The sequence below is a fragment of the Scyliorhinus canicula genome, chromosome 2, assembly GCF_902713615.1.
Source record: "Scyliorhinus canicula chromosome 2, sScyCan1.1, whole genome shotgun sequence".
In the NCBI taxonomy this organism is placed as follows: Eukaryota; Metazoa; Chordata; class Chondrichthyes; order Carcharhiniformes; family Scyliorhinidae; genus Scyliorhinus; species Scyliorhinus canicula.
The window spans coordinates 33,988,704-34,013,925 of NC_052147.1; the positions used below are offsets into that span (position 1 = coordinate 33,988,704).

General features: G+C 39.6%; 1 protein-coding gene and 4 long non-coding RNA genes across 8 annotated transcripts; 1 reads left to right on the forward strand and 4 right to left on the reverse strand.

The window, feature by feature from the left end:
- Positions 1–3,701: 3,701 nt before the first annotated feature.
- LOC119962365 lies at positions 3,702–5,601 on the reverse strand. The gene is made up of 2 exons (XR_005459844.1): positions 5,232–5,601; positions 3,702–4,005 (listed from the first exon to the last, which is right to left on the reverse strand). It is a non-coding gene; the product is annotated as an uncharacterized LOC119962365 (long non-coding RNA).
- A 751-nt stretch (positions 5,602–6,352) lies between these two features.
- Positions 6,353–14,705, reverse strand: LOC119952103. Of its 3 annotated transcripts, none has more exons than XR_005457763.1 (3): positions 13,794–14,705; positions 7,624–12,913; positions 6,353–7,074 (listed from the first exon to the last, which is right to left on the reverse strand). It is a non-coding gene; the product is annotated as an uncharacterized LOC119952103 (long non-coding RNA). The 3 variants fall into 3 exon arrangements; XR_005457764.1 differs by having other exon boundaries at positions 7,624–11,369; positions 11,841–14,705; XR_005457762.1 differs by having other exon boundaries at positions 7,624–14,705.
- Positions 14,706–15,163: 458 nt separating this feature from the next.
- On the reverse strand, positions 15,164–17,059 carry six6a (SIX homeobox 6a). Its single transcript, XM_038775675.1, has 2 exons — positions 16,316–17,059; positions 15,164–15,493 (listed from the first exon to the last, which is right to left on the reverse strand). The coding sequence occupies exons 1-2, from the start codon at positions 16,885–16,887 to the stop codon at positions 15,313–15,315; spliced, it is 753 nt and encodes a 250-aa protein (XP_038631603.1). The 5' UTR covers positions 16,888–17,059; the 3' UTR covers positions 15,164–15,312.
- An 85-nt stretch (positions 17,060–17,144) lies between these two features.
- LOC119952115 lies at positions 17,145–19,035 on the forward strand. Its single transcript, XR_005457768.1, has 2 exons — positions 17,145–17,327; positions 18,368–19,035. It is a non-coding gene; the product is annotated as an uncharacterized LOC119952115 (long non-coding RNA).
- On the reverse strand, positions 19,032–23,628 carry LOC119952120. Of its 2 annotated transcripts, none has more exons than XR_005457770.1 (4): positions 22,979–23,628; positions 22,423–22,517; positions 21,949–22,108; positions 19,032–19,387 (listed from the first exon to the last, which is right to left on the reverse strand). It is a non-coding gene; the product is annotated as an uncharacterized LOC119952120 (long non-coding RNA). The 2 variants fall into 2 exon arrangements; XR_005457771.1 differs by having other exon boundaries at positions 21,949–22,111.
- Between the last annotated feature and the right edge of the window lie 1,594 nt (positions 23,629–25,222).

Consider the following 25,222-nt stretch of genomic DNA (forward strand, 5'->3'; position numbering starts at 1 on the left):
CTAGCTGCTGCGCCACAGGTCTCTTCCCAGTTCCTTGGCCAGGTCCTTCACCTTCTTCTGCCGGATTTGATAACCAGCAGACGACACTCCCGGGGGAAACTTTTCCTCTAACCTTCAGCTACACTTTTCCGTCAAAGTCACACCTGATTTTGGGTAAAAATACCCCTTCAAGCAGGAGCTTCCCTGTGTGTGACCACTCACACCATGGCCGCCACCGAAAGTCCATCCAAAGAGCTTTCTTTTGCAGAACTGTTTAACTGTTAATTGAAAAGCTGTTTTCCCTTGTATTTTAATTGGGTTAATCCTTTGTTAATAATAAAGTTTGTTTAAATGTAAAAGGTCCCTAGTTGTCAGTGGAATCACTGCTGGAGCGAAGCATCCTCTCACAGTTTACAAATTGAAAAATTGTTGAGATCTCCTCCGGTTTCCTAATATTAATTGGGATCTGGTCCGGTTACCGTAACAATATATACTTGGATACATGTTGTTTGGAAACTTTGAAGATTATTAATGATACACCCGCTTTAAAATAATTTGACGAGCTTCACTAACTTTACAGGTTCAACTGTGTCACAACAACACTTCCAAACACCAGATTAAATAGTCCATTACCGTAATAACTTTTATTTCCAACGCTACTGACTGTGTTTACTTTATAACTGCTGTGGATTTAACTTTTATTTATAAGAAGAAAAGGTCTTGAAGAAATGTTCCTTGTTTCAAAATAAAACCTGCAGTTAGCTGAAATGATTGTTCCATTTCGCTCACAATGTCTTTTGGTGTTTACTTTGAAGAAGTAAATGGTGTGTGACTGAATGACGGGAGTGAAGCCAGAATTCATGATTAAATTTCCAAAGCAATCCATGCTCTGAAGAACTCAGTCACCGCTTTGAGTACAAACAGGTTAAAATGTTTACCTTGAGTTGTGATTATCACTGCACGCCAATTCGACATAATGACAAGATTTTCAAAGGAGTGATTTTATACTGCCACCTCGGCCACAAATCTAGTAAATAGGGCCAGTTTGTTGTTATCTGTCAATTGCAACCCTCCGAGAAACGGGATGTTGGATGTCAATTAGACGTAGCGCATTGTGAATGCCAATGAACTCATTTCGTCTTTAGGCTTCCATTGGAGCCAAACAAAGGCGAGACGTATATGCCGAATGAGGAGTAGACAATCAGCAATTTATTGCACGAAACGTGTCGTGCAAAGGGAATAAAAGCTAATATGACATATTTTTCCTTTAAAATTGTCCAGCAACAATAAACTCTAGTTGAAAAGGCTCCTTTGTTAAGACGTAGAAGATTATTTACAGAAGCAGCCAATTCGCAAATTGTTTCCTGATTGCCATGTTGGATTCCCTGCAGAGGCTGAAGAGAAAGAAGGGCAAATACCAAGGACAGCGGCTGAGTGAACAATAAACAGCTCCAGCGGGGCTACTAATTGACAAGGCGGAGCTCGAAATTAGGAATTGTACAGTGGCTGCAAGGGCTCTGGTTGAGAGCATTGCTGCAGTAGTTGCCAATACGCGGAAAACTAGAGGTTATAATTACTGCTTCAGGGTAACATATAGCTTCTAAACAGAAAGAAGGAAGAAACACAGAGCGACATATATGACAGACAGTATCATTTTAAAAGTGTCGGATGTAACTTTTTTTACCATTCTGTTCAGTTATGTATCTGAACATTGTGTTTTAAAGCTGAGGTTTTACTTTTCTTTGAGTGGGACCATTTCGAATCACATGTCGATTTAATACCAAGTAATTTTTCATCACCTCCAATTAACCACGTGTAAAGGTCCCCCCTTCGTTATTTTTTGTTTGACTAATCGAATTTCACATTCAAGCGAATGAGCACTTCGAGAGCGAGAGTCAATTCTTCATTCGAGCCCATTGGCAGGGCCAAAAGTCCAACACACTTATCCGGGTATCTGCGTTTTAAAATCGATTACATTAAAAGATGCCATGAAAATTGATAGAAAGTTTGTTCTCATCCAGGACCATGGTAGGAGAAGGCAAAATCTGCAGTGATTTATTTAGCAACAGCAGCAGTCTTGGAATATGCATGTTGTGGCATGGACGTAGGGTTGCGCAGAGAAACTTTGGAGGTGATATATGCACACCTGGGAAATGGCACCACATGGAGTACCCCTCCCTTAGGTTGTTTGAGTTGGACAGTGTACATTGAACCGGGCACATCTTGGGGGGAAGGCAGAGATATGCGTTTTGAACCAGATATTGAGGACGTACCTTTAATTCCTCTATTGATGAGTAAGTTGTGGAACAAACAACATGATCTAAAAGCAAATTACTGTGGGTACTGGAATCTGAAACAAAAACAGAAAATACTGGACAATCTCAGCAGGTCTGACAGTGTCTGTGGAGAGAGAAGGGAGCAAACGTTTGGAGTCTGGATGACTCTTTGTCAAAGCTCCATAAAACCTTTGTCAAAGGTGAGAACAACATAATCTGCAGGCTGTAACTAAATGGTTTAAAACAGCGCACCCATTTAAATAAATGATAAATTATTTCACACCATCTTTTGAAATATATAGAACAGAAACAGCTGGAAAAACCCTGCGCTGCCTCTTGGCCATCAGAGTAACGGCATCACTCAAGTAAATTCAGCGAACGAACTCCCGAGGGCAGTAAATACATTTCTGTGGAGTTGTGTTGGCGAGTGCAACTGCAATGCCGTGTTCAGACATATTTCAATGGCGGTCTGGAACTATATTGGATTTTCAAAGGCTTGAGCACGTTATCCAGGATGGTACGCCAGAGCTGTACTGAGGGAGTGCTGCAATATTGGAGATGCTGCATTTCACATGCGACGTTAAACCAAGGCTCAGTCGGTTAATTGTCATTTTACTGTCTGTGCTGCGTTGGCCGCCGTTTTTCCTGCAATACAATGGTGAACGCCATGTTAAAAGTGCCCAGCTGACTATAAAACGCCCAGGGCATCCTAAGGTGGTGAATGGCGTTGTATCAATGCAAATCTTTATTTTTCCTGGGAATTTTTCCCTTTAGTTTTCAATATTTATATTGTTATGGGAAACCAGATACTCCTAAAGTCCTTCCCTTGAAAAATGAAGTTGGGGCCAGGGAACAGAGTTCTGCATATACACCTGAGCACACATATCGTGGCACTAAGTTAACTGTAAGGCACAGCCAGTTTGCTGAAAAAATAAGAATATTGTATGTGCTGCAGGGCAGCACGGTAGCATTGTGGATAGCACAATGGCCTCACAGCTCCAGGGTCCCAGGTTCGATTCCGGCTAGGGTCACTGTCTGTGCGGAGTCTGCACATCATCCCCATGTGTGCGTGGGTTTCCTCCGGGTGCTCCGGTTTCCTCCCACAGTCCAAAGATGTGCAGGTTAGGTGGATTGGCCATGATAAATTGCCCTTAGTGTCCAAAATTGCCCTTAGTGTTGGGTGGGGTTACTGGGTTATTGGAATAGGGAGAGGTGTTGACCTTGGGTAGGGTGCTCTTTCCAAGAGCCGGTGCAGACTCGATGGGCCGAATGGCCTCCTTCTGCACTGTAAATTCTATGATTCTGTGATCATGGTACCCACCTCTTTCTTCATCTCATAGTGGGGTTGAAACCCAGATTCACTGGCAGAAAACGGTGTGCCTTATTTCGATGCACAATAACCCCAGAATATGGATGTTAAGACTGATTTGGTATCTGAGCCTGAGGCAAGACCAAGCCTTTTGCATGTTTTATTGGAAAAAACGTTTTGCATTGTATAAGAAATGTGTATTTCAAGTATCCTTTGTCCTTGTCAAATTTTGAGAAATGCTTCTCAGTCTACGGTTTTCCAATGGAGCCTCTATCTGAAGCTGTTGCGAGGGCAAGAAAGAGAGGCTTGGTAGATGGTAGGCATGGAATCTCCATAAAAAGTTTTGTACGCAGGGACATTTGTTTCTGACGATTTTACTTTGTAGTTTAGTACAGAAGATGTGACTCTTATTTTCTGTCTTCTGAGGAAGGATAGAAAAGCCTGTAATAATGGTAGATTTCAAGTGTGTCATTATTTCTGTTCATTTAACCATTTACAATTAAATAAATATATTTGCCAATTTCTGGCCTAAGTCTTCTAAAATATATATATCTTATTCATTTACGTGATGCAGGCATCGTTGATTGGGCCAGCATTTTATTGCCCATCCTTAAGCCCTCTCCATTTCAAAAAGCATTTGAGAGTCAGCTACATTGCTATGGACCTGGATTCACATGTAGGCCAGAACAGGTAAAGATGAAAGATCTCCTTCTCTGAAGGACATTAATGAACCAGATGGGCATTTATGACAATCAACAATGGTTGCACAGTCATTGCTAGACTTTTAAATTGGATTTGAATTTCATCATCCGCTTTGGTAAGATTTGAACCTGGGTCTCGAGATCTTGGCCTGGGTCTCTGGATTACTAGTCCAGTGACAATACCACTATACTACTGCCTCCCCGCCTATTTTCTCACCCTTCAAGATTGGGAAAGTGCAAAAAACCTGTAAGATGAAAACAATAACGATTCAAATATAAATTGTATATATTTATTTCAGAAAATAACATTTTTTGGATTGTATACGACTAATTTGAAATGTGGAATGTGTTAAATGTAGCATGATTGATAGATTCTCCAGTACTGTGCTTTTCCTCATATAATTTCTGGATTTGCTGTTAACTAATTGCCAACTGATTGCTACGATTAATCAACAACTCAGTATTGGGCGGGACGGTGGCACAGTGGTTACCACAGCTGCCTCAGGGCCAGAGACCCGGGTTCAATTCCAGCCTGGGTAACTGTCAGGAGTTTGTACTTTCTCCCCTTGTATGTGTGGATTTCCTCCGGATGTTCCTGTTTCCTCCCACAGTCCAAAGTTGTGCAGGTAGGTGAATTGGCCATGGTAAATTGCCCCTTAATGTTCAGGGATGTATAGGTCATGGGGCGGGGGTGGGCATAGGTAGGATGCTGCTTTGGAGGGTCGATGCAGACTCGATGGGCCGAATGGCACCGTAGGCATTCTATTCTATGAACTTGGTTATCCAATCTTATTTTTCTACGCTTCTAAGAGTGTTCTATTTGATTTCAGATCTCATGACATAAATATTGGCCAAGTAAAGATATAGATTGAGGGCTTGCCTCAGAATTGTCTGAGACATTGAGTCATACAAGTTATGTAATGTTGAAATGTTTAAAGCCATGTGTTGCGGTAATCTCACACTCACTTGTCCTGAGCTTCGGGTGAAGAGAACTTGGTGGTCAAATTACTTTCTGCCACTCCACATCTCCTTATGTGGTAATAACTTAATAATTTTAATGATGGGATGCACCCTACAATGAAAAATAATTGCAATGTTACTGTCAGTTCTTGGTAACTAAGTTTATTCATTTAACAGTCTGTTCCACGGGGATACTGATCATGTTATGTGATTACAATGCAAATTTATATACACTAAATAAAATTACTGAAAACTCTAAACTTTAAAAAAAAATAGAGTATCTGATTCTTTTTTTTGCAATTAAGGGCAATTTACTGTGACCAATTCACCTCCTGGCATATTTTTGGGTTGTGGATGTGAAACCCACGCAGACACAAGGAGAATGTGCAAACTCCTCACGGACAGCACGGTAGCACAGTGGTTAGCACAGGTGCTACGCAGATCCAGGGTCCCATATTCGACTCCCGGCTTGGGTGACTGTCTGTGCAGAGTCTGCACGTTCTCTCCGTGTCTGTGTGGGTTTCCTCCGGGTGCTTTGGTTTCCTCCCACAGTCCAAAGATGTGCAGGTTAGGTGGATTGGCCATGATAAATTGCCCTTAGCTGTTCAAAAAGGTTAGGTGGAGTTACTGGGTTACGGGATAGGTTGGAAGTGTGGATTTAAATGGGGTGCTCTTTCCAAGGCCTTCCATACCTTCCACACCTTTTGTTCTCTCTGGGGACTGCCATTAGTACTCTTTCCCTGTGGTTCCAGTGGCAATTAGCACCCGGTTTCCCTGGATTTCTGTGGCTATGACTCATCTTTCATTCTCACTCCACAGTATAAATATTTCCCACTTTCTGTCTTTAGCTTTGACAAAGAGTCATTGAATTCGAAACGTTAGCTCTTTTCTCTCCCTACAGATGCTGCCAGGTCTGCTGAGATTTTCCAGCATTTTCTCTCTGCTCTTTCCAAGGGCTGGTGCAGACCCGATGGGCCGAATGGCCTCCTTCTGCACTGTAAATTCTATGATAAGACAGTGACCCGGGGACCGGGTCGAACCCCTGTCCACGGCGCCGTGAGGCAGCAGTGCTAACCACTGCGCCACCGTACCGCTCTGAAAAATCTATACGTGACCTAATTCGAAAATAGTGCTTTCTTTTTTTTATTTAGAAGAGGTTAGTGAAATCCAACAACAGAACAATATAGTGCTGCAAACCAAGAACAGCCCAATATGGGCAATCCCCTCCAGGGTCCTGGCCACGTTATTCCAAAAGAGTGCTCGATCCAATTTGAATCTTCTGCACATTGTCCATTCTGTTCCCGCCCCGTGTACACAGGAGCATAAACCAGCTGTCGGCTATATTATCTAGTTTTACTGTACAGTAACCCATGTTGAAAATTATACTCCGAGAGAAACCCATTTTATTTGCATATAATTTTGCAAACCAGTTAATGTCAATTATATTTTTAACTTAATTGCAAAATAAGGATTGTGTGAAACTCAGTGTACAATATTTATAACCTTCTTGCATTGTTACATTCGCCCATTTGTTTACAAGGACCAATGAGATATTCTACAGTGAACGGATAGTAATCTCACTATATCAAGTAAATCTGCGGTATTAGTATTGCGTTACGATCAATGAGGCAACTGCCTATCTGACCTTCTTGCTATCCACCATATTTATCTTTAAACCATTGTTTTGGGGCATATATATATATACATATTTTTTAATTGTGCCCTCCATATATGTAATGATTGCATGACGTGGAGAAAGGGGTATTTCGGCAGTGATCCAGGTAGCAATCAAATTCGTTGCTGACGATCCAGTTTCCAAACCAACACGGAGCGAGGGGTTGCATTTAACCTGTGAACAGAAACAATTATTTTCCATTTGCATTAAGATACCCTTGCAGTATTGAAAAGCACGAGTTCCCTGGTCTTGAGAATCAGAACATTAAAGTTGTTAGAAACTAGCTATTTCAAAATCAATAATTCAACCCAAGCATATCCATATTAACATTTGTGCTGGTTTGTCTCTGAAAGTTGCATCCAAAAGTAAGCAGAATGTTACATCTGTAAGCAATTAAATTGATTAAACATGGATAATATTATGTGAAACGGGAAGTTTCTAAAGTATCCAGCATTCCCTAACTTTCTGATATCAGAGAGAAAAACTATGTTGTCCAGGTGTCTAATAATAATTGGTATGCTCATCATGATGTTCACAGTTGGTAGTAAATATATAAAGAAAACTTGTAAACTTTCATCAAAACTAAATGTTTGATTAGCCGCATGAAATATTGTTGCTGACCATGAACTGTGACTTGTTATAAAAGAACCGTGACATTAAAAAATTCCGTTGCAAGTTTAAGTACCTAAAAACGGTATCAATTTAATGAATACTACTACGTACGTTTCTTATGTGTCTTTCTCCGCGAATATTGCGGGTTCAGAAAGAAGGACGAAATAAGTGAGCAAAATAATCGACAGCCTGAAAACAAAAATATAATTGTAGAAAAAAAACACTTCGATGTCATCCATCTAAAGCTCGAGATGTACAAATATTGCCAGTATTATTTTAAAATTATGGTGGACTGAGAAGGTTAGGTGTTGTACTAGAAGGATGCATTTATTCGCACTTAACAAATGTGTTGCAATAGCTCTAATACAATTTGCATGTTATAATATGACATGATCAACGTACCCCATCAAATCCACCTTTGGAAAACTTTTTTTGGATATAGTTTTAGGTTAAATACCTTTTGGTTTGAAGCACCGCCACTCGAACGTTGCACCAGTCTATGTTTTTAGCTCTAAAATTGCTTCACTGAATTATTCATAAGGGTATTGCAATCTTCAGATTTTTGTATGTGGCATATTCAATCTAAATCATTCAGCCATGCCTGACAGAAACTCTAAGAATTATATTGGGAGGAAGCATCAACAAATCGCAAATGTAATCAAGGTATACTCTATTATTTTCCTATTTTATACAGTATATCCTCTTTAGTATTGTATTTCAATGGCTAACTTGCAGCAGCGTAATTTATGGGGCCATGAGAAACCAATGTTGCTCGGATTCCTTTCTGGTGATCTGAAGGGGAAACAGATAACATGATCATAAGGCACGTCTTTGATGTAATTTAAATATAGACCCGCGTCTATATTCAGAAAGGTTGCTAGAAACGTTAGAGTATGGTATGTCTAAAAATGTAATTAATGATTTATTATAATGGTTAATCCGTAAACAGAATTTTACATTTAAAAACGCATAGAATACGTGCGTTTAGTACAGCGTTATGAATCAAAAGTTTTTTGCCAGTATGATTATATTGCAAAATCCTGTATATGTTCATGTATTAGTGATTATCATAAACAAATGCAAATTCATGATTTTACTCCGCAGTAGTCGTTAGCAAGGATCGCAATCCGTTTCGTCAAGTGAGTTAATCTGAAAATTGCTGAAATAATGCCAGCAGCATGTTTCTACCTATATCAAGATTTAAAACTCAAACTTGATTCACCTGAGGAAGGAGCGGTGCTCCGAAAGCTAGTGATTTGAAACAAACTTGTTGGACTTTAACCTGGTGTTGTAAGACTTCTTCCTGTAAAACTAAAAACTTAGATACGCTCTCAACACATTGGCAGTCAGCATGAGTACATTTCTCACTATATGCATAAGACCGAATGATTACTATACATTCATTTACACTGTGGACAACTTTAAAATGTTCCCTATACTGTGTCTACTCACAACTAATGTCATAAAAGTTACTGGGTCCACTGTAATGTAAAGAAGTTTTATAAATTAACCTGTCACTGTCATCTACATGCTCAATCGTCAATAACAATTGTAATTGTAACGACTTTAAGGAAATTAGGCTGCAGGAATCTGTGTGTGTGGTGCGGGGGGAGGAGGGGCGGTAAACTATTCTTGCCAAATCTTTTGCCTCTTCAAGAATGCCACAAAATAGGTAGCAATCATCAATGGTGTTAATCGTTTTCACTGGAGGTTGGTGACATATTTCCCATGGAAAACTTTCAATTAACCAAAATCAGACCTTAGGTTGAGGGCTGATTTAAAACTGCAACCACACACCTGGTGAGAAAGCGCCAATGTAGATATTTCTCCTAAGCACTGGCGATACAAAATCTAATTATATTCTTGTCAATTCTGATGTCACTGAAACAGTGGTAGTCAAAGAATGCCACAGAAAATTTAGAGAAAATTTTAAGTAGAGCAGAGAAGTGACAAATCAAATTTAGTGCTGAGCTGATCAATATGAAATATAGAGCATTAGTTGAAAATGTATCAGACAAGTAAGCAACCAAATGCAAGAGGGGAATTTTGAATGGCCATTTAGATATGACTGAGCAATGTGACAAGGTTAATAGAATGATAGGACATTTAGCAGAATAATACTCCAGACTTACACACTGGTTCCACCAAACCTGAACGTTTAATTCTCGTCCCCACCCTCAAGAATATACACAGGTTGGAGAAGGACTTCTCATTAAAGGGTTGAGTTCTGAGGTTCAGGTCTGTCATCTCGAAAGTAGACTAATGCAGAAGTTACCATTATCAAAATTGTAAATTATAAAGTTGTTATGGGTAAGACTCAGAATAAGCCGAGGAAATAGAGTCACTTTATTTAATTCAAATCAGTAGTAAATGTGAACAAATATTATGATTCAAATAATGACGAACGTTTGGAGCGGTGTACCAGTTAAGATCTTGGAGATTAAAAAATGGATACATTCAAAATATTAGTTGGTACCAATAGAAGCGTTCTGGACAAGCGGGCCTCGCCGGACCCTTGAAATGGCATATGTTTGTGACTCTTCATGCAATGCATTACTTGTATCAATAGATTCATAAATGTAATTGATAATTATAGAAAGGTTTCAGTGATTTTTTTTGGTGGTAACGTTTAGTTTTCAAGAGTAAGATCATCAAAACTTTTTACAGTTATATGCTATAGTTCGAGAGGCTAAACATTTTCCCAAATAAATCTCTGTATTTAAAATATTATTTATTGTGGCTATCAGAATGTATTAACGCCCTATTACTAATGCGTGTATTTCTCATTACAGTTTGGTAAATCAAATGTAAAGAATGCACTGTGACTAGTTTTAGATTCATATTATGTATTTAAATACTTCAAGTTCGGCAACGTGTGTAAGTGAAAAGGCCAGTTCTGTTGTCTTGCGAGCCTAACTTCAGTATCAATGCATGCCCGCGTGAGAAAGAGAAATCTATTCACATGTACCGTTTATCGCCCATGAAATGAACACCTCGGCATTAAATTGACATTATTAAACATTTTCCCCACAATCACATGCTATTTCCACGCCAGGTTTCAGTTTGGTAGCTAGATTTGAAGAAATGTGACATTTTGCTTGATAATCACTTCAATTAGAATGTTAGCAAATTGTGTCCACAGAAATCACAATTTTTGAATCCTTTGCAACAATACGCTTGTCAATTCAGGTCAATTTCATTGACTCAAAATCACCCAACCAGTACCCAGTCTAAATTTGAATGAACCGGTAAACTCGTCCAATGTTGGCGGAAAAAGAGGAACAAATTCACGTCATTTAAGTTGGAACTGAACGCTGTTGCTTTAAAGTAACTAACTGGACTCTAAAATATTTTAATTTAAAGAATTGCACTCACCCATTCAGTCGTACGCTTGCCATTCACTTTTCCTTCTCTCTTGTATATAGTTCAATGCTGTCTGAACCCCTGCCTTTTGCTTTCCTTACCTCTTGCGGATTCAAAATGTTGCATGGTGAATCTTTTGTAAACTCCTCGTTAGCCAATACAACATTACAGAATACTGAAAGCGCCCTTTGTCCTCCAGGGACTCGAGATCCCATCATTAGCGTTTATTACTCAGAGAAGTTTGACAACGTTATTGACTACTTACAAGACTTTTCCATTCATTCCCGTTGAGGTCTATCTCACGCTTGAATAGAAACGGAAATATTTTCAAATATTTCCCTGGGTCGCGCACAAAAGAGAATAAGCTGTCGCACATCTCCTCCCCTAATCACGTTAGAGGACAATGTTTTATTTCTCTTTAAGACCTCAACAGATCGAGAAAGCAATACTTGCGCTTTTTGGTAATATTGTTCTTCCATGTAGTTCGAATATGTCTGGAAAACCGCAAACAAGTGATGAATTTAAAATCTTTTTGTACCGCGTATTAAAAATAAGACCAGTAGTTATTCGCCAATGTCCTTTGTTATATAATACACAGTTTATATGTCCGGCTGCTACTTCTTATTCATGTGTTGCTAAGCAGCTGGAAGTTTCCACCATTTGACTCCAACAGGAATCATTTTTAGATTTTTGGTTGCAATACAGAAATCATATGCACATGTGGATAACATTTTTTTCATTAGAAAAACGCAATTTCGCTGGAAAGCTAAGTCGCTCAAACCTAATCTTAAGAATATGTGTAAATAAGGGAAAACACATTCCTTAGCTGCAGTGAACCGCGGAACAGTAAATAGAAAATGAGTTATTTACATGTATGTCATCCGATCATGAAACTAATGGTTTAACAGTGAATTTTCCAACGATTAGCATTCCCCTTTTATTTCAAAGCAAATCTCCAGTCTTACCGAGGATTCCTAGAATGATTTGATGTTTGCAACCTTATGAAACCGTGGCTCTATATTGTTACACTTAATCCCAACAAATTGAGATAGGCTCACTCAGCCTTGCATCGCAACCACATCAATTCATAGTCTATACATTACAGATTTCTGATGTTCGTATTAATTCAACAGATCGCTTTTTCCTAAAGATTAGACAAACTTTTCACCGATGTGTTTTCCACCAAGTTAAAAGCTGGTGAAGGTTCTTCCTTTGTCGATTGGGTGATTTCTGCCACATTGATAATGATTGGTCACATGGCCAATCAGTATCACTTGCCCGGTACACGGGATGCTAGTAAAATTCATAACTCGCATACAAAATGCTCCACGTTCATTGGCTCTCGATGATGTCATAAATAGACAAATATTAGCTTAAAACCACGGCGGATTTGTTGGAGTTATGTACACTAGAAGAAAAGCATCGATCCATACGAAAAACTGTGATCGCTTGATTTGAAAAAAAAAACAGTAATTGCATGCCGTTTAATCGCAAAGTTGATCAGGTAACACGGATATTTAATCTTGGCTGTTTTGCGGCTACAGATCTCTTCCGGTTGAAGTCGTACCGTGCTAGGTTTGAGTCGAATTGCATTTGGCAAAATGACTAGAGTTAAAAAAAAACAATTACACTGATGGTTTCTATATAACATATGAAAAAAAATCTGTGAAAGTAGGCACCCACAGAGAGTGCCAAACCCATTAATGTCCACCAGTTCATTTCTGAAGTCTCGTTTGGATCACTCCGAGACAGTCGTTATGCACAAGGCAACAGCAATTAAATGGACAGTCCTGAAAATACATCTTGGGGCTCAGCAAGTGAGTAGGACGTCCAATAAACATGCTGGCAAATAACGAGACGAAGCGATGTTTTGAGAATCATGACCTAAAAGCTGCAAACTTCTTTGCGGTTCATTAAAACATGAAAGAATTACATGTACATAACTTTGTAACGTCCCATTTGGTTAAGCCTTTGCCTGGAGTAACACGGCTGCAACAGCACGATTGTTGTTCATCAGTAGCAATATCTCCTTACCGCCCTGGTCGTTTGAATTGGAGAACAGAACTGCATTTTAGCAATTATCCTTTAACTTAATTGTAATAATGTGGCTGATCATAAGGGAGCCCACGGTAAAACATAACAATTATAGGCAATAATGTCCAACAATACTGTGCTTCGATCCGAAAATAATCCATCAATAATTGCCCCCAAATTTGAAAACGCGTCTTTGTAAAACCATAGTTACTATTTATGTCTTCATGCCTATATTTTATACAAATAAACACACCACCTCATTGCTCATAGGTATAGCTTAAAATTCATACAAGAAAGAAATCGTCGCATTTAGTCAGCATGTTGCCATTTGAGTGCGGTTCAGTAGTACGTGGCTGTTGTAGCATTTGTGAAGATTGCTGGACAGCCGATCTTGTGTGAATGAACACAGCGTGGGGCATAAGACGCTTAGCAAAGATAAAATATCAGCACAAATTGGGTTCATAAACATCTAATTTATTTTAACCATGTCCTCTGACCTGACCGCAGATTTCAAACTAGGTTTTATAGGATCCATTGGATTTACTAAAATCGCCAATTATGGAATTATTTAAGACTCGGCAGATATTATTGCCCTGTGCAGCAATATTAACAAGTAAATAGTGTTGACTTCTATCAGTCTAAACTTTAATGTGTTCCTCATACACCAGGCGTTGAATTAAAATATGCATGTTGTTGCATACTGCACAATATGTGCATTCGAATAAATGAAGATCCCGTTTCTTCTAATTTAAAGAGAATTTTCGAATGGTATCGTTATGTTATGTTTAAACCGCATGTGTGGGACATGTTACAAATTTTAATAAAATGCATATACAAATAAAGCAACACTAAATGGTTCATAGAAAAATAGAACTTCACCATACCTTTTCTGTAACGCTTAAATTTACTTTGGCTGCACGAAGAACTGTTTTCATCTGAGGTGCTTTATAGCAAATGCAAAGAGGCATTTCCGAATATTTCTCAGCAGTTAGGTGTTCGGAGTTAATACTCGAGTATTGTTTTAGAACTTTGTCATCTGAATTATGGAAGTAATTGAAATCCACGGCTACCCTCTTCTTACGGTTCAAAAAGGTTACACAACAGCGTTTGTGGTATTGAAATAAGGCATTGTCCTACTCTGCAGCAATTTTGTCTCGGACTGATGACTATCCTTCGATTTGCTGTTGTAATGGTTACTGGGGTACAGAATCCCCCCTTATATTTTACAACCGTTTCAAAATCCGTCAACGCATAACCGAAAACTCAGCTGATTGTAAACATTAGCAGGCTTCACAAGGTTAAAGAAAATACGCGGTGAATATTTTCAATCATCTTTCACTCTCTATAGTAAACACGAATTGCAAACATTGCAGCTATAAAGCAAATCAGATTGTAATACACAGCCGACAACAACTTGCACGGCAGGTCGCCTATGCTGTTAACACTATTCAAAAAGCGAAACGGTCCGTGGCCAAGGCATACAGTGTCGTTCACATCTTTTGTGTATCTCTAATTTTTAAGTGTTTTTGCAGCAGAAAATCAAATCAAGTCGAAGGACTGAATCATTCATTTTCCTAATACGGGAAACGCAAATAAAATTAATCGGAGCGAGCAAAAAAGAGCACAGCTCAAGCGATTTAAAGATGAACGTCAAATTGTATAATACCACGCTGTTTCGGCTCCCCGAGGTTTAGCTAGCCTCTGGCATGGCGCTTGGCTTTAACAATGTCGGATTAACAGATCCCTTCCAAATCTAGGTGATCAGATTAAATCTGAAATTCTCCTCGGCTAATCCGAAATATTTATGTTACCCCCCCCCCCCCCCCCCCCCCCCCCCCCCCACGGTCTTTACAATTACAAGGATAATTTATTCAGCAAAACGCAGATCAACTGAAAATTCGGGAAAGAAAATGTTCATTGTTAAATATTTTATTTATCTTTCAAACTGTGTAACCACTACCCAATGAACAATACTCTACAGACTGTGCACAAACGAACAAACAAATAATGCAAAAAGCTAACGAAGCAATTATTTTAAATAGATAAAGACACATATATATGTATATATATATAAAACTTTAAAGTAAAGTAAAAAAATAACACCGTCTTTCAACATGAAATACCCACGAAGATACAGGGCAGGTGCTCAGAATTTTGCAGCTTGGCAGAAATGGTTATGGAGGCATCACTTCGGTCATTTCTTTTCTATAGGTATCCTTTAAAGAAAGGTAACAGCCAGTTTTTGATTGAAAGAACGTGGTCGAAGAACTTCTGCCCGTGAAAGGAGCACAGCCGTTCCTCAGAGGTCGTGGCGATTGGTGTCCTCCACTGTGGCGAAGGGACGTCGTTATTCGACTCACTGTGCAGGCAATTGGAGGCACTCTCAGGGTGCGGGCTCTCCTATCAGATGTCGCAGTCACTGTCGCTCGATGTGATGGAGATAGCCGAAGTGGCCGCTTTGCTCCTCTCCGAGACGCTGCACAGGCTGGCAGCGGGACTTGAAGCGCCCACCAGCGGCTCCACCGCAGCGTCTTCCTCGCTCAGTGAACGCACGGATGCCTGTGACAGAATCTGCTGCTGCAGCCTGTTCTCGTGGGGAAAACACAACGAGGAATTACAATCTAAACGGGGTTTGGGGTGTGGGGGGTGGGGGGGGGGGGGGGGGTCCACACACACACACACACTTCCCGGCAGCTAAAATTAAATACTCGACTCTCACTTTGAAGATGTGTACTATGGAAGGTGAGCAGCAATGTCAACAACGAAGCAGATCAAACACTTTTAAGACTTAAGCCTTAAAAAAACTGCTAGCGTTTCCAAATAAGTACGCTGAAGCAGCTAACGGCTCCCTCAAAGCAAAGTGTTAAAGGCAGGGGAAACAGTTGGCAGGAGAGTAACACTAACGTTTATCAACATCGAATATCTCCTAACACACGTGTTTCGCAGAAGAATGTAAGGAAATAAATCCAGCCCCTTTATTGAGACACAAAGAGTTAACCTGGAAGGTTTGACTCAATCGCGTTGCAAGAACTGAATTTTGAAGTATTTCCCTGTCAGATATGGTTTGCTGGAATCCGCTTCACGGTGGGATAGATACAAGATCGTTGTGGGCAGACACAGCTAAGTATCCATATATTAACCAATTCAGGTTTTTTTTGCCTATTAATTTAATGCAATTACATATTTTGTCACTTTACAGACGATTTTCCAAATTGCATAAAGACAAACACGAATACTTTTATATTTTGTTAAACTGCCACCATAAAATCATGGGATATTAAAATGTTCAATCGTAGTTGGTCCCTACTTGATGTATTGCAGCTGATGTTGACAAAGCAATCTGCCTTTTTGTTTTAACCCAACACATATTTACAGACAGGTAAAACGTTGTGCCTATAATACCGACCTGTTTTTAGCTGCTGCGGCTCTGTCCCTTTGTCTACGGTTCTTAAACCAGTTACCCACTTGTGTAGGTGTAAGTCCGGTGGCTTGGGCAAGCTCTCGCTTTTTGCTGGGATTTGGGTAGGGGTCCTGCAGATACCACTCTCTCAATAAATGCCTCGTCCTCTCCTTGAAGCAATGAGTCTTTTGTTCTCCGTCCCAGATGGTCCTGGGTAGGGGAAACTTCTTTCGAACTCTGTACTTGTCCACAGGACCCAAGGGACGGCCCCTCAGTTTCTCCGCTTCCTGGTAGTGCGCTTCCAGCCAAAGGGCCTGCAGCTTGCCGTGTGACTCTTTGGTGAACTTGTGATTCTCCAGGAGATGGTATAGTTCTCGGAAGTTGCCCGTGTGGAACGCCACGATCGCCCTAGCTCTGAGGACGGACTCGTTCTTGTTGAGCGCCTCGCATGCTGCTGGGGCCACCGGTAGTGACCAGAGGAAGCGACCCAGGCGCTCAATGTCTCCGCTTTCCTCCAGGGTCTCACAAACCCCCGCCACCTGCTGAGGGCTGAAATTCAGAATTGGCAGCTGGAACATTGATTCTTTTTTTTGAGGGGGTGGAGGGGGAGGTAAATAAAGGCAAAGCTAGATAAATGCAAACAACAAAAGTCAACGGAACGAATTCCAACCGGTAAAACAAGCAGCCGTGCGTCCGAGTTAGGTACCCAGACGCCAGATATGAACTTGGTTGTTCCAAGTACCAGGGTTAGATCCTCTGCAGTTTCGATGATGAGCTGCTGTTAAAAGGGGGGAACACATTCATCCCATATCTGATTTTCTATTGGACTTGGCAGATTCGGTATGTGGTTGCCATGGCTGCCTGTCAATCACTGTCAAGTTTGCCAATCAACCAGAAGCAAGGGTAAGGATTTCATCACCTCCTAAGAAGCAGCGCTGTTGTTTGGAAATGCAAGCACTCTGATCTTTGTTTCTATATACGATCGATCTAACAGAACATAGGAAATTAAAAATTGACGGTATGGATAAGAAAAAGTTTCGGAGGGGGGGGGGATGAGTGGCGGAGGTGGGGGGTGGGGGGGGGTGAGGGTGAGTGGAGGAGGTGGGGGGGGGGTGGAGGGTGAGTGGCGGGGGTTGGGGGGGGCGCTCAATATTTGACAGCTATCGGCAGATCATAATGCGGGTGGATTCGGATGTAGATTCAAATATTCAAATATCGATTCCGTGATAGATAACCTTCGAGCCTTCGTATCAGTCATGAAATATTCACTTATGAGACAAAATGTGGCTCTCTCCATTATCGGTTCAGTATTTGTATTTTAAATTACTTCTTATATCTGCAACGTGCAACGATGCCCATGCATGTAAAACATTGTGTTGCTTTGATCTATTCCCCAATCGCTCTGCAGTTAGGATATAACATTTTAATGTCAATTTGCTATGCGGTAATCTGGAGCATCAGCGGAAAGACCCGCTGTCTGTGATTTACAGATTCTGGCACATTTTCACCAAGCTGAAGTCCAGCTAATCAATACGATCCATTTCATCAAATTTAAGTTGCCATTTTCTTTGATGAAAGGACACAGCATTTCTGAGGAAAATGTAGTATTTTCTTAAAGGTGAACAGTCAAGTTCAATGTAATGTAATCATTTTACATGCCCCATTGATGTACTGCGGATTAATCTACAATGCAGTCTTAATTAATTGCTATTGTTACGATCTACGGTGCTTTGAAAACTGGTCATTATTTGAGTTTTTGCAATTATACCTTTTCCTTTATACCTGACCATTAAACCGACTGTTTTAAGATGGAGCAACGTAATACAAGGAGCTGTAACCCCTCTAACACAGGATTCAATATTCGCATCTCGAGTTCCGAATGGAAAGGGGGAGGGGGAGGGGAGTTCGGGTCGGAGATGGAGAATGTTGTTGCTTCCAGTTAAATAAAAAAAAAACACAACATAAATCCGAAGCTTTGACATAGAATGAATCGCTTTTGGATTTAAAAAAAAAGGTCCGGTTTGTTTGAAATTAAGAGTCCTGATTATATTTTTGCAGTTCCACACAGTGTGAATTGAAGAAATCCCTTGCAGCCATTTCGAGTGATTTCCGAGGCTGTGGAAATGCCTTCAGTACATTAAACTATTGCACAGTCTGACGCGAGCCGGTGATGCGTGAAAACCAAGCGCCAGGTCTCATGGCAGCTGTTTCAGCTATAACAAACGGTCAGTTATTGAAAAGATAAACCCCGGTTTAAAAAAGGACACAACCTCCTCAGAGCAAGGTGGCTGCATGACGGTTTCGGGTTCATGATGGTGATTTCCATAGAGGATAAAGATTTTTTTAATTCACCACCAAAATGAATCGCTTTGTTTTACTATTCATTAAGCCGACAAGCGAACGTCTTCCTTATGAACTCTGATATGGTGCTAAATATGTTTCCTGGTTCTGTTTTTTGTAGTAGTTCCACCGCAAACACCCTTCAGCGGGATTATGATGATTGATGTAAGCGCTGCTTTTTGAAAGATAAAATGAGCATGCTTTAAAGTACACGAGAAATATTGGTTCATATGAACCACGTTTAATACCGAGAGAGCGTTTAATAATGCAACTAACGCAAAATATTTTATATCTATCAAGAAACCTGTAAAATGCGTCATATATGCTTTCATATATGTTTCATCATTTTTAAATTGGAGGTAAAAATAAAATATTTCTCGATTGAAGGCCCTCTGTCGTCATTGTAATGAGGATTATTTGCATTTTTAAAGAATTGGATTACGATGTGATAATAATTGGCGTTCTGCGCCTTTTTATTGCATACATTATTTCCGCACGTTTACAATCGGTACTGTATCAGCCAAGCAAATAAAATGCTCTCTGTACTCACTTGTCAGAAAGCATCAATTTAATCTGCTATAATACGTAGCCAGTTTGCGCCAGAAAGCTTGTAGCAAAATAACAGTAGCAATATAACATCCCAGTGTGAATGTTTCTGCGCTGCAACAAAAAGATATTCCAATTCGCTGAACTGAATTATTGGCGCAGATTGGATGGCTCCATTGCTCAGCTGTGTTTCTGCACAAACACGGGAAAAAAGTAAAGGCGAGGTTGATTTAAAGATGCGTGCATATATGTTCGGTATATAACAATATTGGTGTGATATAGCAGTACTGTTAAATCGATCACATTGGAACATATATCTTGTGTGATCTCGCTACCAAAAATCATTGAGCTAATCTTTATTGACCTTCTCATTATAGATGGCTACAAAAACAACCCACCTTTGCAGAGATTTTTCAAATATAGCGATGTCTTTCCGTGTAATTAAAAATTAAACATAGACTAACTTATTTAATTTAACATTTATTTATGGCATTAAGAATTCATCATATGGCGCGGAATTGCATTCAGCTTGTTTGCTAACATTCCGGCGAAGCACGTTTTGCTGATTAAGTGTGCTATATAAATGCAAACGTTGCTATTGCTATGTATTTTCCTTCTCAACGGATTTGGAAAATGCAACCTGACAGTTTCATAAACTGTGTGCACCGGTGCATATATTAAATATCATCTGTAAAAGCTGCATCACCTCAGACTGGGAGTGGGAGGCTATTCAAATTCATAAACATGGCGGACTGTGCTCTAAGTCTTGGGAGACTGATTTGAATAAAAATCAACTGGGATAATAACATCACAGTACCACGAGAAGGATCTACTCGATCTGGATAAGTATCTGTGAGCAACATTTTAATGACTAAGTATTAAATGGACGAATTCTCAGATTGTGGAAGATTCTACTTCACTGGCTTAACTAACATGTTTAACAATGAACATATTTGTTGTTTTTTCAAGGATGTCAAAATGAATTTGACACATGCTAGTTTATAAAGGTTAAATGTTTTAAAATATATGTAATCTCAGAAAGGATTTTACTGCCCCTGCTGTAAGATAATTATTATAGTGGAAAATGCCCAAGCCTTCTCCAGGAATGGCAGTAGTATTTCTATTCGACAGTGCCACACACATACTTGTTTTATTTTTGCATTCATTCTCAGGATGTGGACTCGTTGCAAAGTCTCGGATATTGCCCATTCCTGGTTGAATTGGGAAGTAGTGATAAACCTGAATGCCTTGCAGGGCCTCTTCAGATGGCAATTAAGGGTTAATTATCTGCATTGGTGTGGGGCTGGATTCTCATATAGGCTATATGCCAGACCTAGTGAGTATGTCAGGTTTTCATCCCCTAAGGATATGAATCAAGCATTTATTGAGTTGGGATGTTAGGAAAATCTAGCAGATTCACGGCAACTTTTATTGATACCAGCTTCATTATTTCCAGGTTTTTAAAAACAGAATTCAAATGATCAAACTGACACCACACAACGTTTTTTTTTTTGTTTTCAGCAATAAAATTATTTGATTAGAAACAGGTACATCTTTTTTTTAACTAGGACCATAACAATCGCAGAATAATTTTCGCAATCTCCATGAAATAATCCCTGACAGAAGCAAAATACCGCGGATACTGGGAATCTGAAATAAAGCGGAAAACTGCTGGAAATGGGTCTGGCAGCATCTGTGGGGATAGGAAAAAGAGTTAACGACTTAGATCGATAACACATTTCGTCAGAATTCAGGGATCGTTTTTAACTGGTTTGAGAGGTCCTCGAATATTATATTGGATATTTTGAAATGTGTCTATAGGGGAAAAACAGTTTGTATTTAAACTTTGAAATGTTTGATCGATTTTAAGCAATGGGTTGGCGAATCACTACGCGACGAAATTAAATTAAATATCTTTCAAATGAATGTTTAACGTCTTTGGGAGACAACATTGATGCTGATAGTGTACCAACTTGAATAAGTGTAGACTGATACACCCGACAGACTTTTTCCATCAACACTATCACAACTAATGCAAAAGTACAAAAGTTTCCGAGGGGATTTTTCACAGTAACTTCATTGCGGGGTTAATGTAAGTTTACTTGTGACAATAAAGATGATTTATTATCAAAGGGAGAGCTGTATCTCAAGAACTGGTAGACAATAAACGCGTGCAAGGAATCGTTTGTCTCCACTCTAAACCATATGAAGTTTCTATTCCCCCAAAATTAGTGCAACCGTCTCAATCGCATTTTAGGAGACAAATGTAGCAATGCGTTCAATTTATAGACTGAGTAGGGCAGGAAATGGGAGGTTGCACTAGAGGCGCCTGACCACATAATTGATCCAAAGGTAGCTTTTTAAATTATCCAGTTACCGTGGACGAGTTTGGCTAGGTCTGGCTTAGAAAGTATCAAAGGTTCTATGTTAAAGATGACTAAAGTTCCTCGCATACCGTAAATAAGAAAAACAACATTGGGCTGAGCTACTACCCAGCACTCCTGCCACCTGTATTGGCAATCCAACCACTGTTATATGCAAATACGTTTTCCAAACTTGTGGCTTGTTTCGGCTATCTGCGATTGTCATATCGTCAACACACATATATTGTTTAGAATCGGGTCTGCTCCTCCGGAATCACTATCCGGCTTACAGCTTCGAACGTCGGAGCAAAAACGCACCCTTCCTCTTTCCTTTATGTTTGAGAGATCGCCACCATTCTCAAGAGGATGTAAAGATGTAAGGTGCCTTACCCGCCGGCATTTACTGCCAAACTCCCAGCCCAGTTAGACATATGTCTTGGGACTGCAAAAGCCAAAGTATCTCACGATGACTACTTCCATCAAGTTTGAACGATAGTTGGCACGGAGGGTTTGAGAAAGCAGTTCAGGTCATCAACTGTTGCTGTGCAAGCTGCTAAAATCAGATGCATCTTTAAAACAGTTCTCTGGTCATTAAATTTATTAACTTTATTAAAAAGTACGCGATTGTTTTAATTTTCGTAATATGACATTTTCGCAATATCATTCCCATTTTTACAGGAGTATTATTAAATATCGCCTTTGTTATATTTTTACTGGTCTCACATATACACATGTACACATACACTGTTGTGTTGGTATGGTGATCAAAACGTTCATGTAAAAATTGTACTTCCGAGTTTGATGAGGATTTTTTCACTGAAATGTTTCAAGAAAAAGACCACGCGTTAAATGCAATAAACGTACCGTTTTAGAAATCCGAGTTTCCGGAAAATGTATCCAAGCAGTTTGACCGTTTACATTTAGCCTTCGTATAATCGAAACCTGGGATTGTCTTCAACCTCCATTCAAACATAGATTATGACGCGTTACCACAACAATAACAAATTCACAAATCAAAATGTTTACTTAACTAAAAAAAACAATGAATAAATAATTCTGATTCCAGTGGACACTTATTGTCTGTCACATAATCAGTCACTGGAAACTTTAGAATCCGTGGTTATAAAGCAGCTGAGAAAAGTACGGAGGCAACCATTAATTTAAAATCCTGCAGGCGAGCTATTTCGGAAAGTAAGACGCGTCCTGATCCCGAGTAAGACGTTTATAAATGACACAGTTCGAAATTAAAAGCTATAATAAACAAGAGAGGTAATCATACTTGCTTTACAAAATTGAACTCTGAAATAATTCAAATAATTTCAGCTAATCTATCCTTTAGAAAATAAATGTAAACAAATAAACAAGAACAAGAAAGCATATCAATCTTTTTCTCTCTTTTCAAACGCAGTGGTGAACTGACCTTGGCTTTTCACTTTTCTCGACAACCCTTTGTGTTCCATGATAAAATCGCTGTTACTCTTCATAATTACATTTCGACGCCCGTGCTATCAGATTCCTTTTTGTTTTCTTGAAAATTGATTTATCGACCAATCTTTACTTAATGCAAAATAATTGATACTCCCCGCCAATGCAACAAGTTGGTTTTATGTCGCATACTCTGTCATTAGGTGGCACTTTCTCCGGGGAAATGGATTTTTGAGAACACATACTGAATGGTAAGCAAACCACGTTTAAAATAAAACATTTGAATTAGCAGTAAAGCTCACAATGGGACATTGCCTTAGTAAGTACAACGGTCACTGCCCGTCCGTTTATTTTTATGTTAGCAGGTTTGTATGTTCAGTTACGTTCTTTGGATTTTTGATTTATGTCGGTTAATCATGACAAGTATAAACGCCAGACCGAATTGTTGGAATGGATTTTCTGGCGTTGCTGATATTTAGATTGCAATTAGGCTCTATTCCGCCTCTCTTACAACGTATTCTTATAACGTATTAATTATGGGTAAAACATGGAAAGCCGTTTCATTTCTCAACACTAGACAAAAACATTCCCTCAAACTTACAAAGGAAATAACTATTTTAGTTAAGTTCTAAATCTATTTTTGAAATTATCAGTATATATTTGATGAATGCAGAGCAGTGATCTACTAAACCACTGTACAAAATACTCTTTGTCCTTTGATCAATTAGTTGTCATTTTCAAAAAGACTAAACAGGTGTCCAAATATCACATTGCCTCTGTCTTCTTTTTAATGCTGAAAGACGGACAAAAGCACTTATGGACAAAAATAACAAAAATAACATCCCAATAACAGCCGACACTTTTATCGTAGTTTTCCATATTTCCATGTAACGTGAAATTAAAGGCGCCAGAGTCCGCGAGCACCATACGCCGCTTTCCCCTTTTTTGAGAGAAGCTGATTGCTGGTAATTTAACCTGACGGTCATCACATCTCAGTCGAGGGGCAAGGTTGAGAAGGCTGGGCCTTCATGGACAACCTCAACCGGTACGGGTACCTTTCACACTAAGCCCTCACAGACTGCAGTTTGACATATTGGCTACTTTTTAGCAGACCAATTGTATTACTTCCATTTGCACATTTTGATTCATTTTGTTTTCCTATACAGTAAGATGATATTCTTTTATTTCTATCCATGTACTGTGAACACTGCTTCTAATATTCATCTGTGAAAGTAGGAACATGCTATAACTGGGTCGGCTGCTCAAAATGGCCGCCCGCACTGGGAGCACATTTCTTATTTAGATGCATCACCACACTAATGACGTCTGCACCTCTTCAGCCTTCGCACCAAAACTATGGTGATTAAACGTGTCGAACTGCTTTGCAGCAAGCTCATTAGCGTGACATATTTGAATGGCACTTTCAAGTTTAGACCCTCGCCCACTTTCTTATCGGAGATTTCAAAAACTATCATCGGCCACTGGAGTGTGCCGAAGTTGCACGACTGCGCTTTCTTTTAAAAAAATAAATTTAGAGTACACAATTCATTTTTTCCAATTAAGGGATAATTTAGCGTGGCCAATCCACCTAGCCCGCACATCTGTGGGTTGTGGGGGCGAAACCCATGCAAACACGGGGAGAATGTGCAAACCATGACTGCGCTTTCAATCGCAAGTCAGGGAGGAAGCTATCGAAAACTTCTCTTGCGTTCTGCGTGCACATATGGAATTTATAGCACTCAATGGTTTTGTTTTTTCTAGGGGAGCAATGCTGATTAAATTTTCCGGCTGTTTTTTGAAGCTTTTGCTGTCAGTCTCGTCTTCAAATTGTAAAGTATTGAAGATCTCAATTACTTGGGGACCTGCTACAGTGAGCAGCAACGCGATATGCCTCGCAACAGGCTTGGCTTGCAGACCAAGGGCTGCAACATACAATTTAAATGCTGCTTAAGCACCCTCCTTTTTTTGTCTACATTACCGGTAAACCAGAGCTGTTGAGATGCCTTGATACCTTCCATTCCAGGCTTCGAAGTTTTACCACGCATTGAGCATAAGATGCCAGTTGCTTGCAAGGTTAGTTGCAAATATTTGTTTCCTTTCTTATCCTGCAGAGTTATCTTCAGTGGTTCGAATTTTCTTTACAGAATCTTCAAGTTCTGGCTAAATCATCAATCCTGGTACCAAGTCATGTTCTGTTGACTGGCCAAAGTGAATGATAAACCACAGAACATGTAATTTA

What these genes read in the sequence shown, in the direction of transcription:
- six6a (XM_038775675.1), bottom strand. Translation starts at nt 16,887, where the DNA reads ATGTTCCAGCTGCCAATTCTGAATTTCAGCCCTCAGCAGGTGGCGGGG. An exon ending in GCCGCAGCAGCTAAAAACAG is followed by an intron (nt 15,494 to 16,315) that starts GTCGGTATTATA and finishes CCACGAGAACAG; the next exon opens with GCTGCAGCAGCAGATTCTGT.